At 40.9% G+C, this 19,203-nt stretch overlaps 2 protein-coding genes across 4 annotated transcripts; both read left to right on the forward strand.

The window, feature by feature from the left end:
• The first annotated feature begins 8,896 nt into the window (after positions 1 to 8,896).
• On the forward strand, positions 8,897 to 15,579 carry gabrp (gamma-aminobutyric acid type A receptor subunit pi). 3 transcript variants are annotated; one of them, XM_056261793.1, is made up of 10 exons: positions 8,897 to 9,128; positions 11,962 to 12,045; positions 12,130 to 12,242; positions 12,324 to 12,391; positions 12,476 to 12,693; positions 12,824 to 12,906; positions 13,027 to 13,164; positions 14,233 to 14,385; positions 14,488 to 14,681; positions 14,769 to 15,579. In XM_056261793.1, exons 2-10 carry the CDS (start codon positions 11,993 to 11,995, stop codon positions 15,084 to 15,086), a joined length of 1,338 nt encoding a protein of 445 aa, XP_056117768.1. In that variant the 5' UTR covers positions 8,897 to 9,128; positions 11,962 to 11,992; the 3' UTR covers positions 15,087 to 15,579. The 3 variants fall into 3 exon arrangements, with proteins under 3 accessions (XP_056117768.1, XP_056117767.1, XP_056117769.1); XM_056261792.1 differs by having other exon boundaries at positions 8,897 to 9,088; XM_056261794.1 differs by lacking the exon at positions 14,769 to 15,579 and having other exon boundaries at positions 8,897 to 9,088; positions 14,233 to 14,389; positions 14,488 to 14,571.
• Positions 15,580 to 17,704: 2,125 nt separating this feature from the next.
• On the forward strand, positions 17,705 to 18,678 carry pttg1 (PTTG1 regulator of sister chromatid separation, securin). Its single transcript, XM_056261883.1, has 5 exons — positions 17,705 to 17,814; positions 17,906 to 18,057; positions 18,156 to 18,228; positions 18,319 to 18,471; positions 18,569 to 18,678. The coding sequence occupies exons 1-5, from the start codon at positions 17,724 to 17,726 to the stop codon at positions 18,652 to 18,654; spliced, it is 555 nt and encodes a 184-aa protein (XP_056117858.1). The 5' UTR covers positions 17,705 to 17,723; the 3' UTR covers positions 18,655 to 18,678.
• Positions 18,679 to 19,203: the final 525 nt, after the last annotated feature.

The raw sequence follows: 19,203 nt of genomic DNA on the forward strand, positions 1-19,203 counted from the left end.
TCCAGACTTGTCATTTAAAACATATTTTTCAATTCGCTGCTAAAACATTTTTGCTGCTAAGAACATTCTCTGTGGTGAGTTTCACCTGTGACCAACAATGACAGATAAAAAGGTTATCTCAATTTGTTCTGACCCAAGTGATGAGGCTGAAGAGAGTGCATGCTGTAAACAGCTCTTCTCTGATGCGCTCAAATCAAAAAAATACGCAGAACTGATTAAGAAAATGGTCAGCCAGGGTTTTGATGCTAATTGGGGAGTCACAGAACAGATTGACTGGCTGCAAAAAAAGAAAGAGGCTGACAGAGTGAAGTTTTTGTCCGTGTTTGCCTATTCATGGATTTGTAAAATGGGTGGAATTCCCTTAACCCCTGAAAAGGCAATCCCGAACATGATTAATGGTTGGAAGAGTTTAATTTCCCAACGTGACAGGATGGCTAAAATCCTTGGGAATGAAATAGGCAGTGATCTGTGTAGTTTGAGCAAAGGGCTTGAGGCATTGTGTGAAATGGCAGAAAAGGCTGTAAAAAAGGAGGAAGTTCCTACTCCCTCCGCCCCCTCTTTCCCTTCTCACTCTGTTCAGGCGGCTGCCGCTTCAGGCTCTGCCAGACAGACTGATAACCAAAATAGTGGGCCCTACGCTGAGGTACGCGGGCTGTTGAATGTGGCTGTTGCAACTCCCCCTCCCTACAGTTCAGAGATTCCTTCTGTGCAAGCAAAACAAACTAAATATAACTCTGGGGTCAAAAATCTTAATCTGACTCCCATGGAGGCATTTAAACCTAATGTTACTGCATCCGCCGCCCCGATTCGACACACGAACTGGGCCGGGTTGAATATTGAAATGGGTGCAGGATGTGAGGATGGTCAATGGGTCAGACTCACACCCACTGAGAAAAACAGTTTGCTTGCAGGGTTGGAACCTTTTAAGTTGTATAACCCAAACAAAAGTCTATGGGACAAGCTAGAGGCTGTTGCTAGGCAACAAAATCTAGGCATTGCTGATATCCAGTCGCTGGTCGAAGGGTTAGTTCCTTCTTCCAAATTAAGGGCTGTCCAGGGTGTGAACTTTTTCCCTCGGGTCCCTGCAAATTGGGGTGAGTTTTGTGTGGCTTATTCTGATTATAAAACAGCTGTGAAAGAATTGCTGGGTCGGGGTTCTTTTCCGTGGAGTAGTGTGACCCAGATTAAACAGAGAACCGGTGAAAGCCCGATAGAATATGTGGACCGGTTCCGTATTGCATATGAGACCTACTGTGCTGCTAATAACAATGATGAAGATTTTGATTCTGCTATAGTAATCGAATCAGCCACAGGCGGTCTGAATAAGCAATACAAAGATATGTTGATGAACAGTGCTGTTGATATCCAAATGTGGGCAGATTTGCTCCGTTGGTGCTCTGTGAGCTGGAGCCGTATGCAAGCATGCGATGCTGATACTGTGAGCACTGTGAAAGCGGCTGCTGTTTCAGTTGAAGGGGAGGCCCCTCCCCGCAATGATGTGACATGCTATAACTGTGATGAGTTAGGCCACACTTCCCGAACCTGTCCCAAGTCAGTTGCTAAATGTAGAAATTGTGGAAGGGAAGGTCACATTGCGAAACATTGCCGTAGACCCAAGAATAAAGGAAACGGGAAAAAGGGAGGTAACAAAAATAATGCTTCAAATGATAAACAAGAAGCTTCCCCATCTGTCACTCTGTCTCAAGCTGATCTTGCAAAGCTGAAACAGCTGATAGGTGGGGACTAGGGGTCAGCGGCCTCCGGTAATAGTAATTATGCTGACACCCGTCCATTCATAAACGCGTTGTTAGGAGGCCGGCAATGCATTGCTTTAATTGACACGGGTGCTACAGTATCGATTACTGATCTCGATCTTGAGATCACTTCTGAAACTTTGTATATAGAAGGCCTAAATGGCAAAAAGGTGTTTCACAAATCTGTTTCTGTTCCTCTAACCCTTTCTGATTCTGACAAAGTGTTCTGGACTGAGTTTTGGGTGGGGAAGAATACTGTGGGGACTATTATCGGTGTTGACATTCTAAAAGAACTCGAAGCTGATGTTTTGCTTTCAAAAGATAAGCTCGTGCTCGGCTGCAATGAAACAATTCGCTTATCTCACTCTGGCCCCCACCATGAGAGATGTGCAGTGGCTGAACCTGTTGGTTTCACTGAAACTCGTCCTGAGTGGAAGTTCATAATTTCAAAATTCCCAAAGGTATGGGCCAAAGACAAATATGATTGTGGTCTTGCACAGATCCAGCCACTGAGCATCCCAGGTCCTATGCATGTAGCCAAACGACAATATCCTTTGAAAAATGAAGCTAGGGAAGGAGCTGACATTGTTGTGGATGAGTTAAGTGAGCGGGGAATAATCATTCCATGTTCCTCTCCCACTAATTCTCCAATGTGGCCTGTCAGAAAAGCGGACGGATCTTGGCGTTTGACGATTGACTATACTTCTTTGAATTCAATTTCTGAGAAAGTACACCCTCTGGTGGCCAACCCCGCAACTATCCTTCATGAAATAGGAGCTGAACATTGTTATTTTACTGCTCTTGATATTTCTAACGGTTTTTGGACTTGTCCCTTAGCCAAGGAGGACCAAGGGAAATTTGCTTTTACCAGCAGGGGTCGCCAATGGACCTGGAGTCGGCTTCCACAAGGCTTCTGCAACAGCCCCACCTTGTTTCATCAGGTACTAGCATCCTTCATCGATCCGGTAAGAAAACAAATTGAAAATGACGGATCGGTTGTCCTGCAATATGTGGATGACATACTGATTGCTAGTCCAACTAAGTTCAAACATTTGACTGCTGTCCAAACTGTTTTGAATGCCCTCCAAAACGGGGGATTCAAAGTGAATTTGAAGAAAGCACAGCTAGCTTTGCCTGAAGTGACTTATCTTGGACAGATTGTTGGGGTGCATGGCAGACGCATCACCCCTGAACGAGTTAAAGCTATCATTGAACTTCCAAAGCCACATACTGTCACTGGTCTAAGGCAAGTAATGGGTCTTTTGAATTACTGCCGCCAGTATGTCTGTGAATACACTGAACTTTCTAAACCACTCACAGAGGCACTGAAAGGAGGAAAACCTGGAGCAGATCTGATCGAGTGGACCGAGGAGATGGAGGAGGCTTTTGTGAGTATCAAAGAAACTCTTGCTTCCTCCCCAGCACTGCGACATGCTGATGCAACCAGACCGTTCCATCTGTGGACCTGGGTGGGAAACAGATCCTACTCTGCTGCCCTGGGTCAAAAGGTTCCAGGAAGAAGTTCGTATGGAATGGTAGGCTACTATTCTACTCCTATTCCTGTTTCCATGGCAGGACAACATCCATGTCTGCTGATATGTGATTGTGCCGAGTGGGCAGTGAAAACCACAGAGAACATTGTGACACATCAAAAGGTGATTCTGCACTCCAGACACCAGATTTTGAAACTGCTAACAAACACTCGTTTAGGATCTATTTCTAACCAAAGAAGAGCTAAATGGGAAGCCACTCTTTTGAGTAAAAATGTGGGGATACAAATTGACATTGAGACTGCTATAAACCCTGCCTCCTTGCTTCCAGACGAAGGAACTGTCCATAACTGCGCACGGCTGATTGACACAGACAGCCAAAGCCCACTCCAGTCTGAGCCCCTTTCCGATGCCATGAGTTTGTTTGTGGATGGTTCCAGCTTTCATGAACAGGGGAAACGATTCACCGGCTGGGCTGTCGTAAATGAACATGGTGAAACTGTTGACTGTGGTTCTCTTTCAGGGGGAGGGGCTCAAGTGGCAGAGCTGGTTGCTTTAACCCGAGCATTACAGCACAGCAAAGGGAGACGCGTCAATATCTACACGGACAGTCGTTATGCCTTCGGTACGGTTCATGACTTCGGCCCGGTTTGGAGACGCAGGGGATTTCTAACCACGGCTGGTCTCCCCATCTCTCATCAGCACCAGGTAAAAGAATTGATGGCTGCATGTGATCTCCCTGCAGCAGGAGCTGTTATCAAAATCACGGGACACTCCACTGACAGTTCTCCAGAGGCCAAAGGGAATCAAGCGGCTGATACTGCTGCCAGAGAGGCTGCAAAATTGACTGAGACATGCGTGAGTGTGCTGGCTTTTGCTCCCCAGGAGAGTGAACCCTCTAGAGACATTTTTGAACTTTATTCAGAGGATGACCCTGAAGAGATAGAGCAATGGACAAAATTAGGTGCAAAGAAAAATACAGAAGGATTATGGAAATTCAATGACCGTTTTGTTTGTCCTGTTTCTGCTCGAACTGAACTAATGTCTCTGTATCATGGTTTGGCACATGCTGGTCCTGAGAATTTACATGCAATGATTTCAAAAACCTGGTGGTGGCCAAAGCTGAGAGCTTCTTGCAATGACTTTTGTAAAAGATGCTTAGTATGTCTTAAAGTGAATTCCCCAGCAAAGCTAAAGATTCCTTTAGGACATGCCCCTCGACCTCAGGGGCCATGGACCCACCTTCAAATTGATTTCATAGGTCCCCTGCCCCCTAGTGGAGGCTTTTCATACATTCTGATGATTGTTGATTTGTTTTCCAGATGGGTGGAGGCGTTTCCTCTGAAAAACTGCACCGCAGACGCAACTGCAAAAATTCTGTTGAATGAAGTTTTCCCCAGATGGGGTTTACCATTGCACATTGACTCAGATCAGGGCACACACTTCACGGGGAAGGTAATGAAGAATGTGATGAAATTGATGGGAGTGAAACAACACTTCCACATACCGTTTCGTCCTCAGTCTAGTGGTTCTGTCGAGCGTTCTAATCGGACGATTAAAACTTCATTGAGAAAGAGATTGTTGGAGTGGGGGAAGGGATGGCACTCTGCTATCCCAACCATTCTTTTAAGTATGAGAGCCAGCCCGAACAAAACTACTCAGATCAGTCCCTTTGAGATAATGACAGGTCGCTACATGCGACTGCCCTGGGACGCTCCTCTGCAACATGAGGGACCGTCAGGGCCTTTGAAAGATGCTCTGCAAAATTATCTGAAGGCTTTGGATAACTGTTTAAAAGACACCAGGGTTAGTGTCAGTATCCGACAAGCAGAGAAAGATAACACTGAGCAAAAAGACATGCCTGCGTTGCCTGAGATAGGTGACAGTGTAATGTTGCAAAGGGAGATAATCTCTCCTCTGGGTCCGAAATTTGATGGACCTTACCAAGTTCTGTTGACTACTAATACATCTGTTTTACTCGACAGAGGTGTGTTGGGTACAGTATGGAGACATTGGTCACAGGTGAAACCACTTGAGAGGTGTTGCAACCAGAATACCACCACATAATAACATGATAAATCGTACCTCTTCAATATCTGTCGTATGTGATTTTTCTAAATTCTGGCATTACTGTTTTATCATTTACAGATGGCTGAGCCAGACGACTTATTGAAGCTGCTAATTCTGCAAGAAGAAGTGCGTAATGAGAAGCGACGGAAAATGAGACGGGCTTTTGTTAGATTAGTACTCCCGCTCTCTTTTGTATGTTTAATCCTAATCGCTTTGTCATTTCTACTGTGGATACAGATTTCCATTTGGACCGGTCGATTCCATGCTTTTGCGACTAATTGGGATTGTGAAGAAACTGACAACCGTCCATCCTGGGTACAATACCCATGCCTAAATTCAACTGAGGGTCTAAATTTGATTTCGACTATGTATCAGAAGGTAAACGATAGATGCTATCGGTTGGACGGAAATGAGTCAGTGACCTATTGGCTTGGTCACTCCCCAAATTATCCCGGTAATACCCTCATTATGCAAAAAGGTCGTTGGGTGAGAGATGGAGGTGTTTATGTTTATGAACCGCATTTTAGCTCCATGAGTTGGATTCCAGACAGCATAGCCCATGAAAACCACACTGCCTGCTCCAAACGGATGAATATGGCTAATAGTTATCTGTTGAAACCCATGAAGAATGAGAATAGAGCAGGGCGGAAGAAGCGTCAGACCGTAGCATTAGGGGATTCCCACATGATTTTAGGAGGGAAACCAGTGAAACTTCCCCTTTATCCTAGTGCACCTGACCCTCGACACATAATGTCATATTACCTGCCCAAAGCTAAAGCTGAATTAGGTTCCAATCAGGTTGTCAAAGATGTGGTCCAAAGTTACATACATAGCAACATTGTTGTGAGAGAAGAACCAGGTTCAGACTTGTATCAACAGATCCTGAAGGATAAGGATTCGATGAGATGGAAAGTGTTAGTTCCCACGAGGGTTCACATGGTCCGATGGGACGTAGACAGGTCTTATGGTGCTGTTTGTGATCGATTCGGACGAATCGATAAGACTGATAAAAAGAATTTCGACCTTAATGGCAGTAAAAATGGTTTGCCTTTTGTCAATGCTTTTTCTCTCTCTTGGCCCAAGTATACTAGGTTTGATGATCCGTGGAAGGAGACAGTACAGGTGGAACGTTGTTTAGGTGAAAACATTCAACAATGGTTTGTTAAAACCTTTCCTCCAGGTGATGTTAAGAAATGTAAAACGATGTCGGAAAAACTCACAGGTGTAAAGGTGATGGAAGTGCCTATGGAAGTATGTAATTCCTCTTTTGTTAAGACAGGATACACTTGGACTAGTTTGTATGACGTGTTGCATCAGTACGAGCTCGTTAGGAGCTTTGCTAATAAAACGGCTCTTAAAATGGATCAATTGCATGATTATTTAGAAGGGAAATGTTACAGCCCTACCTCCATGGCTTATAATGTGACTGCCTGGATGCACCTTCATGTGCTTAAATTGACGATTGAATTGATGTATACTAGAATAAAGACTCGTCTGGTACCAGTGAAATATGAGGAGTTATTGTGGGATAATTATCAACCATTCCAGGTGAGGATGTGGCCTCAGTTAAAGGATGTTGCCATAGGGGATGAGTGGTTTGATAGGGAAAAACAATTTCGGCAGTTTTTGGGTCCGATCCAGTTGCATGACGAGTATAACATTTCTCCCAAGAACTGTGCTAGACATAGGTGGACGCATCCCTTGGGTCCCACGTGGCGTCCAGTGGATCAGAGTCAAGATGGTAATGGAGCGGAGGGTTCCCTTTGTGTTACTGAATTGAAGCAAGAAACTGAATATTTTCCCCAGGTAAAGGCCCAGGAAGCTCAGCAGAAATACATTACAGCTTTCCTTGAGCAGGTAAAGACGACTGATCCATTTGCAGGTTATGAGTATTTGAATTCTGCCTGGTTTAAGTCCAAGGGAACTTCTCTTATGTCGGACTCTGAAGCACCATCTGCTATTGCGGTGGCTTTTGTTTTGGCTTTTTCGGTTGGTGCTATATTCACAGATATGGCAGAAACTGTAGAAGAATATGTGGAAGAAGCTTGGGATGATTTGGTGACAGCATCGGAAGATCTAGTCATGGGATTTGTGCACTACGTGCTGTATGCTGTGGGAGCCCTTGTGGGGGTGATGTTCCTCTGTTTGTGTATTTGGTTGTGTGTTCGTTTTTGTTTCTCCTATCTGTGCAGGACTGCATGCAGAAATCTGAATCCTGCTGAGGAGGAAAAGAGACTGCTGATGCTCACGACCCACCTGAGGGACAAATTGGATCAAAACAACATTGAAGCCCTGATGTGAGTGGAAGGTGGGAGAGCCTCTTAACGGGGACTGGACTTTTTAGTATCCAGCATGTCCGTGACGAGGTGAAGAGACAAGTGTGACCCGTCAGGGAAGCATGCGTCACCACTCCCCCTCTCCGTAGTGGCCTCACTTGATAGACCAGACGTGGCGGTATTGGACCACACATCGGTCTAAAACGGGGGACTGAAGGGTTGGGGTCAGAATCCCTTGCCTCTTCAATTTAACTATATGTATATCCTTTTTTATGATTACATTATTACTATAATAAGCACTAATCAAGTTATATAATCATTCCTATACGCAATAAATGATTCACATATAGTTTTTATTCATACTTCTGTTGAATGCACCTCTTTCCTGAATGTTGGGTGAAGGCCTATCTTTCATGAATGTCTTATGATGTCTGGGACTAATCTTCTGTGGCCCTGAGCAAGAACATTAAATACAGGCTTTTTGTCCGTATGTATACTAATGAGTGTGTTAAACTTAAAGAAAACCCTCATCATATGATCATGTTTCTCTGCTGACCCTATTAATGGGCAGGGGTCAATTTCTGTATGATTCTATGATTTGTTTTACTTCTTTCATACATATATCTCTCAAGAAGTAAAGTAATTGTTATTTCTTCTCTCTGAGGATGGAAGGTTTTATCAGTATGTTGCAGGTCTCATGACACGGGGTGGCTGGTCTCATGACGCTTTTCGATGGGCCCTCCGAGGTCATTACTGGATCTTCGTGACTTGGATGACAGCTATCTTGATTGATGTCAACGTACCCTTCTATCTATGTGTAATTGTTTAGGCTTTATGTCTTCTGAGCCAATCAGAAGTGAATGTTTATGTAATGTATGCCCTTGAAAACAGTATAACTGGTGTACGATTTTCATGTAAGGTAGAATTAGCTTGCGACCTCCTCGTGAGACTTTGACGCTGACTCTGCCAATTAAACTGCAAACTATTCTTCAGTAAATTTTACTCTTTGATTGAACATCACGACTCCTGGTCTTCTTTCATCATCTCTGGTCCTGGGTCTGAAACTGTTACCCCCCCTAACAATAGGCATCTGACACAGCTGTGCACATGTATATGAGAGTGAGAGAGAGAGTGAGAGAGAGTGAGAGAGAGAGAGAGAGAGAGAGAGAGAGAGAGAGAGAGAGAGAGAGAGAGAGAGAGAGAGAGAGAGAGAGAGAGAGAGAGAGAGAGAGAGAGAGAGAGAGAGAGAGAGAGAGAGAGAGAGAGAGAGAGAGAGAGAGAGAGATACTGGGGGGAGGTTGGGGAAATGGGGGAGGCAGAGAGAGAGAATATTCTCAGAGCCATTCAAGTGACGAGTGTGAGGGAAGCCATGCTTGGACGGAGACACACTGCGTGCTGAGAGACCAAGAAACAATAAGAGATTTAGAAGAAGACATAGAAAACCCAAGATTCATTTAAGGATTGAAAACATCTTTATCCACCTGAATCAATTTTACAGGTACACCAACAGAGAAAGGGACCAAGAAGAAGAGTGAAGGGTAAAGTCACAATAATTTGCATCTCAGATCTCCACAGGAAACTGCTGTCATTGTGATGTTCATGCAGCATGACACAGTAGATGGGGACAGCTGATGGATGGAGGGATGAGGTGGAAGTGGAGAAGAATAATTGAAGATGGGAAAAAGAAAGAATATGTAGTGGGAGTGATGATATGAGTGGCATGCCAAAGAAGATGGAATACTGTTTACATTCTGAAGAATATATTTGATAGTTTTTGCATCTGGCAGATCATATGTGATTTTAAATTAATGCAATAGTGAGTGCTAGTGGAAAAGCTGGAAAAAATATGTGAAATTGTTAAAACATGGTATCTTGAGATTTGTACTCTGTCACACCTCTGGGCGCAAAATGTCTATTTTATGTGACTCATTTAGTAATAGACACTGACATTTTGAAAGATTGCTCTAATCTAAAAGAATCCATTGAAAAAAAAGAGAAAGAGGGAGAGAGACAGAAAGAAACAGTGCTTGGATATGTGTTTAATTAACTAATTTTAATTGCATTCAACAATTTATTAATATACCATTAATAGTTAATAGACTATTGTATTAATTAATACTGCAGAAATATATTGCAGACAGGGTTCCCAGTCCCACAATCAATGAAAATCTGGAATTTTTTTTAACATGGCTGGGAAATTCATTAAAATTTCTATATTGAATACGTTTTTCCTCAAAGAAATGTTTGAATCATCAGCAAACTGCTGTTGAGTTATTTTCAAGGGGTCATGAACTGCATTATTTTATAGTGTTATCTGGGGTGCACTTATAATGTTAGTATGATTTTTACATCAAAAATTGTCATAATTTAGAAATTAAAGGCATTTTTCCTACCCTGATTTTAGCCCTCTGATTTGAAATCTGTTTTAAGGGGCGTGTCTGTTGTGAGACTTCAGTGTAAACGCCCACTGCTGTGATTGGCTAACATCATTGCATATGAAATAGCTAATAAGTATTAGCTTACATGTGGAATTCTCTCGAAAACTATTAGCACGGTTTTACTATTACAGTTCTCGAGGTTTACTATTCGTGAAAAGTGTTGATTATAGCATTATATTTAGATCTAGCATCATGTAGATCGTGGCATGAAAGGTTGCAGTGGATGAGCATTGTAACTTTTTGAATGCATGCATGCAGCGATCTCGTCATTGTAACTCGATTTCTGCACACTAACGAATGCTTCCATCATAACTAACTGTGCAAACACAATGTAAAAAAGAGATTTTTTGATTCTAACGGGAGTTTTGGCGAGAGTCCAGAACACTCGCGCTGTTTGATTGACAGTTCCAGCGATTGTAAAGGGGTCGTTCTTTGATCGCTTTCTATATATAATTTAATATTTTCATCCTAAAGAGAAACAAGGTGAAGTTGACCGTATAGTCACTGGTTTGATTTACTGGCAATAAACGATTTTGAGACAAAAACATCTGATTGTAGGCCTATATGAATTATTCAGAAATTAATAATTCATGAATTGACGAATTGATTAGACATGTAACGTTACACATACTCCGTACATATCAAACGATCTGTAACAAAGCAATAGTGACACATTATAGCTTTTTTACTCACATACAGAAGTGTGATTCGCCGCTGCTGTCGGATCCAATGGGCTAGAAGGCAAAGCATATTTTTTTTAATTTCAGGTTCTCTGCAAATCCAATGCAGCTACTGTGTTTTTCCACAACCTGACAATGCACAACATTTTGCACTCTTCAAAGCCATGTAATCGCGTCATTTACCAACTACTACTTGTCGTGCTCTAATCAGTGGGGGGGCTACTGAACTTTAGGGTTCGTGATGTCACCAACCCGGAAAAAAGCTTGTTGTAGTCCATACCAGCCGTTTGTTGTAGTTCTTAAAGTCCCCGTGAACCGGAAGTTGCGAACGACTTTTCTCCAGTGTTGTGACGTATTTCCGGGAGAAACGGAAATGAGGCAAAATAGTGGGCGTGGCTTTATTTCCAACTAGCACCTGATTGGATCTAGAAAAGTAGGTGTTTTCATTCAGCCTGTCTACTGTCCGTTGGAGGGTCGTGGTTAGACTATCCCTTATCTACTGCCTTGCTTGATTTGAGTGTACTGTGCTATTTTTATTTTACCTTTTTGTGCTTGATACTTGTATCCCCTGTACTTTTTGTTCATTAAATAATAATAATAATAAAAAAAAAATTTTTTTTTAAAAGGGTCGTGGTTACGGATGTTAAGCAGACACCCAAACCGTCAAACCTACAGGGAAGGTCCTCCAATGCAGAGGGGAGGGGAAATTTCAGATTTTGATTAAAGATTACAAAGCCAAAACATTTTTTTGTGTGGATTGACTTGCATGGATGAATTGTTCACCACAAAACGATCAATTTAGGCAAACAAAGTAAGTATGGTCAATTTTGAATTCATGGGGACTTTAAAAATCGGTTTCTGTAAAAGAAAATAACTCCCTTTGCATTGACCTTTGAGCGTCGTATACTGTAACATTGCAGATGTTGTTTATGCTCAAACAGCAACATTACACACTAAATAAAGTTTACAAAGACTGAGTTTCACTTGGTAAGCTGGATGAAAGGCTTAAAGCCGCACTTCTTAGTTTTCCGGGCATAATTTTTATATAAAATCTCATGTAGCAAATGTGTAGCAATTTAAAGAAGCAAATGTGGAATACAACGACGCAATTAAAAGATCTTATTATCTAATTTGTATAATCCCTGGAGAAAACAGTGTGTGGGGTGACAAAAGAGGGCCTTCGGAGCGACTGGTCTCTCAGTTCTTGATAGAGATGATTTTAACAAAACTTTTTTCTTAAATCCTCTTCACAGCCACTGCTCATTCGTATCACATTATCACAGAATGCTGCTCTATCTTCTGTTCTGGGCGAGTCTATTTCTGTTGATTACAAACGGGTGAGTAAAGAGATAAACATCTGGCACATTGAGACTAAGAATCATCGGCCATCCACATTGTTAACATTTCTCCCTGTCTCCCAGTGAAAGAGGATTCTATGGGAATCAGTATGGTGAGTGGAATGATTCACAACTGCAGCCCACCATACAGAAGCTGATGAAAGGCTACAATCGATACCTAAGGCCAAACTTTAACCGTGAGGACCAGCTGCAGCTGATTAAATATAGATTGAGAATTAAAACATGGATAATACAAACACATTTCTTTGTTCCCACAGAGGGGCCTGTTGAAATTGGAATGAGTTTGGATATTGCCAGCATTGATGCCATCTCTGAGATTAACATGGTAGGGCTACTATTCATGTTTATAACCTCACCTGTAAACTTTCTTGAAGACTAATGGGATTCTGTTCTGTTCACATACTGATAGGACTACACAGCCACTATTTTCCTAAGACAACGATGGCAAGATTCCCGACTGATATTCCCTGGAAATGAAAGTCTGAGTCTGGATGGACGGCTGGTTTCTTTGCTGTGGATCCCCGATACGTTCATCCCTGATTCTAAGCGTTCCTTCCTCCATGATGTCACTGTGGAGAACCGCCTGATCCGCATCTTCAGCAATGGCACCGTGCTCTACGCTCTCCGGTTAACACTGAATCTGAATTTACAACTTCTTACCCAAGGCTGCTGAACAGCTGCACCAGGCAGCTGTATGTGCGTCTGGGGAACCTTCCTACTGAAACGGTTCAATCAATATTCCTCCTTATCTCCACAGCATTACAGCAACCATCGCCTGCAACATGGACCTCACCAAGTATCCTATGGATAGACAAGAGTGTACTTTGCAATTAGAAAGCTGTAAGTGTTTTCACTCTAAACAATCAGATGTAAATGACTTCTACTAATGTTATTTGATGGATTATTCAAGAGCAGGCTGTGCAAACCCTTAAACCTGAATGTGTGTGCATGCATGTTCAGGGGGCTATAATTTACAGGATGTGGTGTTTTACTGGACCCGAGGGAATGACTCAGTGAAGGGGTTAGACACACTGCGTCTGGCCCAGTACAGTGTAGAGAGCTACTACACAACCGTATCTGAAGCTGTGTATGAAACAGGTATAAACATCTAATTTCATTATGAATATCTTGGCCACTTTTATATTTTATTTTACTGAAAAGAACCAGTCAGCCAGTCTTCTAATACATGTCTTTTTCCTAAGCGGCTTACGGCGCAATCATGGTTTACACAGTGTCCCAAAAAAGAATTTGGACACTTAAGCCTGACCTAAAGATGCATGAATGTCACTGCATTAGATAACAAAAGATCATCCAAATTCGTTTATTTATTTATTAAGAAAATAGCACAAGCACATATTTCAAGCAAAATATTGCACAAAAATAGGTTTTAGGTTTCAAATGATTCAGAAAAAGTATAACATATTTTGTCTGCAGATGCCGCTTGGTTTGATATTTTGACACCCTCAATATAATTACTCACCCTCAAGTTGTTTCAAACCTGTATGAATTTCTTTCTTCTGCTGAACACAAAAGAAGATATTTCGAAGAATGTCGGTAACCAAACAGTTGATGGGCCACATTGACTTCCATAGTATTTTTTATTTTCCATACTATGGAAGTCAATGGGGCCCTGGGCCTGTTTGGTTAGACATTCTTCAAATTCTTCTTTTGTGTTCAGCAGAAGAAAGAAATTCATACAGATCTGGAAACGTCTTGAGGGTGAGTAAATTATGACAGAAGATTCATTTTTGGGTAGGACTATCCTAACCAAAAGAAAGGACTATCTCTTTAAAATGTACTGATAATCAACATGATAAATAGAAAGCAAAAACACCCTAATGTACATTACGGATAACAAAAATAAGCCGAAACAAAACTCTTTAAATAAAATATAATCACAAGTGTCATACAAGGACTACTAGGAATGGCCCTTTTACTGTTTTTCACTGAAAATTATATGGTAATTATATGGTAATTCATACATTTTACAGCATTTTACATATAATACAATTATAAACCATGTACAGTTTTCACCATATATAAGGTAATTTGCAGTTAACAAATTAACCATTAACCAACGTACTATTTTATAGTATTTTTCTGTAAATATTTTTTTTTAAAATGTACAGTGTATGAATCACCTGCAGTATTCTGCATCTGTTGCAGGTTTTTACCCGAAGCTAGTGCTCCACTTCGCTTTGCGCAGAAATGTGCTGTTCTTCATTCTGGAGACGTATGTGCCCTCAACATTGCTGGTGGTTCTGTCATGGGTGTCTTTCTGGATCAGTCAGTCCTCCGTACCAGCTCGCACCTGCATCGGCCAGTGATTCCAAGAGTTTATTACTCTAGCAAACATGTGCTATAAAACATTTCTAGATCAAATGAACTAAATATTCTCTACCAAATCTATTTATTTGACAGGGGTGACCACAGTTCTTACCATGACCACACTAATGATGGGTGCCAGGACCTCACTTCCTAATGCCAACTGCTTCATTAAGGCTATTGACGTCTATCTCGGCATCTGTTTCACCTTCATCTTTGGTGCTCTGCTGGAATATGCCTGCGCTCATTTCTGCACCATGCAGCACCAGACCATTGTAGATGTGCAAAGGGTGAGAAACCTGTGGATAGTGCTTAAATATGACTTCTTTTTTATTGTTACAACTAATTAATTACCTTTTTAAACTAACTTTTCATAGGAACTACTCAGAGAATTTGAGGAGTCAAATGGTACGACTCACTTGGTCAATTCAATGTCACCAAAAAAGATGCAGACGGTAGACTCCACTCAGCAGGAGACGCCAGAGCAATCTGTGGCATGTGAAGGGGATGAGGCAGTGGACAAGACACAAGAGAAGGGGTGCGGTTTATCCTCTGTAAAGCAAATGTCTCACCGAGCAGCATCCATGATGAGTGTCGAGAATCCTCACAACATCGACAGACACTCAAGGACACTGTTCCCTATGGCATTTCTCCTCGTCAATATCTTCTACTGGCTCTATTACCTTTTGTTCTAACGGACTGAAAACTCGACCTCCTATCTCCTTAAACAAAGTATTACTCAAATGACTGAAAAAGTGAAAAGACTGTTGACTACCCATCAACTCCAGGTTGAATAGTGCCCTATAACACTGAGCTGGGCTTGTACATGGTTCACTGTTGCATTGAAGCAAGTGTTTCTATGCAACAGTGAAAATGAAGATTACATGAACACACATAAATCACAATAGGGACACATCTGCAATAGGACACAAAGAAGGACGCTGTTGTAGTATCCAGTCTTATTTCTTAAAGGGGTTCTATTATGCTTTTTTCCCACTTTTACAACTTTATTCAGTGTGTAATGTTGCTGTTTGAGCATTAAAAAGATCTGCAAGGTTACAAAGCTCAAAGTCCACTCCAAAGGGAGATCTTTTACTTAACAGAATCCCCTTTACAAGAACTACAACGAATGGCTCGTTTGGACTACAACACGATTTTTCCTGATCTTATGAAGTCATAATGTTCTCATGTTATTCATTTAAATAATCCCCGCCCACGGAATACCCAAAAAAGGGGACGAGGCCTGGCTGAGCTCCATTAGATAAGACAGTGTTGTCGCTACAGTATGTCAAAGAGACATTGTTTTTTTCCATTTCCTTCCTAAGGCTGACAAACTTACTTGAAACACTGTTCCTGAACATTATAACCCCAACGATTATCTGTGCGCTGCACAGTTTATGGAAAACAGCTTGTTTTTTTTGTAAGACGGTTCACCGCTCCTTAGGTACATTTTGTGATTAGTTACTGTTTGTTAATTTTCCGACAAATATCTCGATTAAATGGTGGATAGCATCGTATCTATAATGTATAAGAAAAAACAAATCGCATAATAGAAAAAATATACCACTCTGAAACGTCCTGTGAAACCCGTGCTTGCAAAGTATGTGCATGAAATCCGTTCTGCATGTTCGTTAACATTGTCAGGGTCTGAATCGGGCTTGAATTGGTTTGAATTTGACGCCATCCTCAATATTTACACTAGAGAAGAACTTGCAGTTATGGAGGGGCAGGACATTTCCCGAACACGCACTAAGTGCTGTCAATCAGAACACACTTGGCCAGCTAACCAATCACAGCACATTTCGTATTTCGGAAGAAAGGGCTTCATCGAAATCGGCATGTTCGAGCCACATTGGGGAGAGAGGTGATGTAATAATGTAAATTAGGCCTATGTGAAAAATAATACGTTTTTTGAACATTCAAGCATGAAAGTATATTCTACACAGCACCCCAAAAACAAAATCAAGACTTCGTAAAAGGGCATAATAGGACCCCTTTAAGCAATTGCCTTTACATTGCTGATTTATAAGGTTTCAATGGTTCTTCTTCTTGCTTTGCTAGGGAAATGCAATGCGCTGTAGGGAAGTTGTAAACTTCATAAGCAATGAATGAATGAGCATATTAAATGCCATAAGTAAAACCAATAATGGTCAATGTATGCATGTATGTACTGTGGGGTCCATAAGTTTGATTCCATATTGTAAAACTAAAATTCAAATCTGGAAATAAAGTTTTAATTTAAAAAAAGGAAAAAATAAACTTTTTAAGGTGAAATATATCAAAAATATTTAAGATTCTGCAATGTTTCTAGGGCACAATTCAAACTTACAATTCAAACAACAATTTAACTTATATGTTTCATATACTAGTATATAACCGAAGCTATAGATTGTGAAATTAAACATTTCTCGTTCTTAGTGTTTTTTTAGTTAGCTTAAATAGTAGCATAGCATAAAGCTATCCGAAATGATTAGAGATAACGTTTTTTTCACCCTCGACGATATTTGTCGATAAAAACTTCGATAACAAATATGATACAAGCATAATTCTTTTTAAGAATTAATTATGACATGGCATGCTTGTAATTACAAATATATAGTATGCCTTATCGCTTAATAACAAATTAACAATGTCGCAAAACATACCTAAAAATGCAATTTCTTTCACTTAAACTATATAAATAATCAGGATAAAAATAAAATATTATTACATGAATTAAAGTTTGATTGACTATATTAAGAATCCTAAGCTGGGACTCATCACTTCGCTGGGATCTCTACTTCACCACACCGCCACATAGGCACCGCCACCGTTTCACTGTTCATCTATGACTCCATTGCTTTACTCAGTCAAGCCATTAGGTGGCACTGTCGCGCTAAAGCAATAAACTAAGAGCATCGTCTGGTCAAAGAGGGAAATCCATCAGCCAATGAGGAAGCTGGTTGCCTTTTAAAACTCAGCCGGGAAATTCAGAACCAAAACAAACGACTTTTTTTTGCTCGTGTACGGAGGATAAGAATAATACAGATAAAAGGTAGGTACTCAACACCGTCTCGGTAGAGGTTGTATTTCGACTGGTATGATTTAGATTTTAGAAAGACTAAAGGTTAGTTCAACTGGCGATATATATATTGATATCACTTTTAATAATACAACGTAAAACGAAATTGCCCAAGATTAACTGTTTTGTTACAAATCACAAACGGCATTATTTCAACCGAACAAGTTGCTTTTGATTGTCTTGCTGTTAAGTGAGTGTAGTTTGTATCTTGAAGCTGCAGTGTTTCTTTAACGTTAATCTGTCTCTGTCAACGCTGTGCAAAGCAACAGACATGGACACCATGATTTACCTGGATCAGGAGAACGGCAGACTGACCACTCCATCCATCAAATCTCGCCCGAACAGACTGCACTCAGCTCCAGGTCAGTACCAATGCTCAGACACCAAAATTCATTTTGTACCAGAACCATATGATAAATGGGTGTCAATAATTTACTAGTATAACATTTTCAGATCAGTGCTTGAGAACACCTCTGTCAGGAAAGGCGCGTCTCGGAGCTCCTCTGCAATCCACCCGAAAAGCTTTGGGAGTCATAAATAAGGTTGTTGCCACCCCAGCAGCCACTTATAAAGCAGAGGAGAAAACCAAACCTGCAGAGGCCAAGGTTGGTTCTTGAGATTATGATGGCTTCTTTCCTACATCGACAACTGTATTGTAATCATTTGTACGTTGATTAACGTTAAATGCATATTTCATCATCAGTGTAAGGTGCTTGCTCAGCCTGCTGGTGAGGAGTTGCCAGAGATTGAGAAGTGCTTCCCGTACAATCCAAGCGGTAGGCCTGTCTGCTACTTTATGGCTTTGGAACTGAACTCTCTTGGTGTCAGGCAGCTGTTGATGATTCTGTCCTGTGTTAATTGTGTAGAGTTTGAGACCTACAGTGTTCCAGATGAAGTCTACCTCAGTGGTTTCTCTCTGGCTGGTTTGGCTAAACCGACGTGGCCGGCTGCTTCACTTGCTGTGGAAGAGCTTATTATGGATCAGTGTTTGCCACTCTCACCTTTAAAGATGCCCAGTGGTAATGACTAGGCCTATAGTTTGAAGCAGTTTAAACTTTAAATGCAAAACGTGTTTATGCTCCATTAAGCTTGTTAATTCTTTGTTCTCTCATGCAGCAGTGGAATATGCTGATGAAATGGAGGCCTTCCTACAGACGATAAATGAGCTGACTGTTGACTTGCCCCCTGAGTGTGAATTTTAAATTTATTTTTTTTGAATTGTGAACGTTGTACATTCAATTTTTTTGTTTTTAACTGTTATTAAACTTTTTATAAAATTAATGTTCAAAGGGATCTTTTAATCTGACTCTAAGGTTTTGTTTTTTGAAATTGTCTAATATTGAGAGCTTTTTCTCTCAATCACCAATGTTCAGATCTCAGTAAAGGAGTCATTTCATTCATTAAACATATATTAATTGACAATCAACCTGTGATATTTTTGTGACTTATAAGGAAATGTCAGGTTCTGCAATGGCTTTTATTGGCTTCCTGGATTTTTCCATATTCAAGTGGAATAGGTGCTCTCAGGATATACAGTGTATATTATACACTATAGTGTTAACACTTTACAATGAGGTCTCAGTTAACATGAACGAATGAGAAATGTGTTAATGTTAGCTAATAAAATTGTTTGTTAGTTCAGTGCATTTATATTAACAGATAATTTCGATTTTTAATGCATTTGTAAATGTGGAAGTTAACATTAACTAAAATTAATTATGCGGAAGTATTGTTAATGTTAACAATGAATC

The sequence above is a fragment of the Rhinichthys klamathensis genome, unplaced genomic scaffold (genome assembly GCF_029890125.1).
Source record: "Rhinichthys klamathensis goyatoka isolate OS25496 unplaced genomic scaffold, OSU_Roscu_1.1 h1tg000186l_1, whole genome shotgun sequence".
Classification (NCBI taxonomy): domain Eukaryota; kingdom Metazoa; phylum Chordata; class Actinopteri; order Cypriniformes; family Leuciscidae; genus Rhinichthys; species Rhinichthys klamathensis.

Bases quoted from the DNA above. Each gene is read 5' to 3' on its own strand.
- gabrp (XM_056261793.1), top strand. From the start codon at position 11,993: ATGCTGCTCTATCTTCTGTTCTGGGCGAGTCTATTTCTGTTGATTACA. The intron at 12,392-12,475 runs GTAGGGCTACTA...ACATACTGATAG, and splicing joins CCATCTCTGAGATTAACATG to GACTACACAGCCACTATTTT. The intron at 14,682-14,768 runs GTGAGAAACCTG...AACTTTTCATAG, and splicing joins CCATTGTAGATGTGCAAAGG to GAACTACTCAGAGAATTTGA.
- pttg1 (XM_056261883.1), top strand. From the start codon at position 17,724: ATGGACACCATGATTTACCTGGATCAGGAGAACGGCAGACTGACCACT. The intron at 18,058-18,155 runs GTTGGTTCTTGA...TTTCATCATCAG, and splicing joins CCAAACCTGCAGAGGCCAAG to TGTAAGGTGCTTGCTCAGCC. The intron at 18,472-18,568 runs GTAATGACTAGG...TCTCTCATGCAG, and splicing joins ACCTTTAAAGATGCCCAGTG to CAGTGGAATATGCTGATGAA.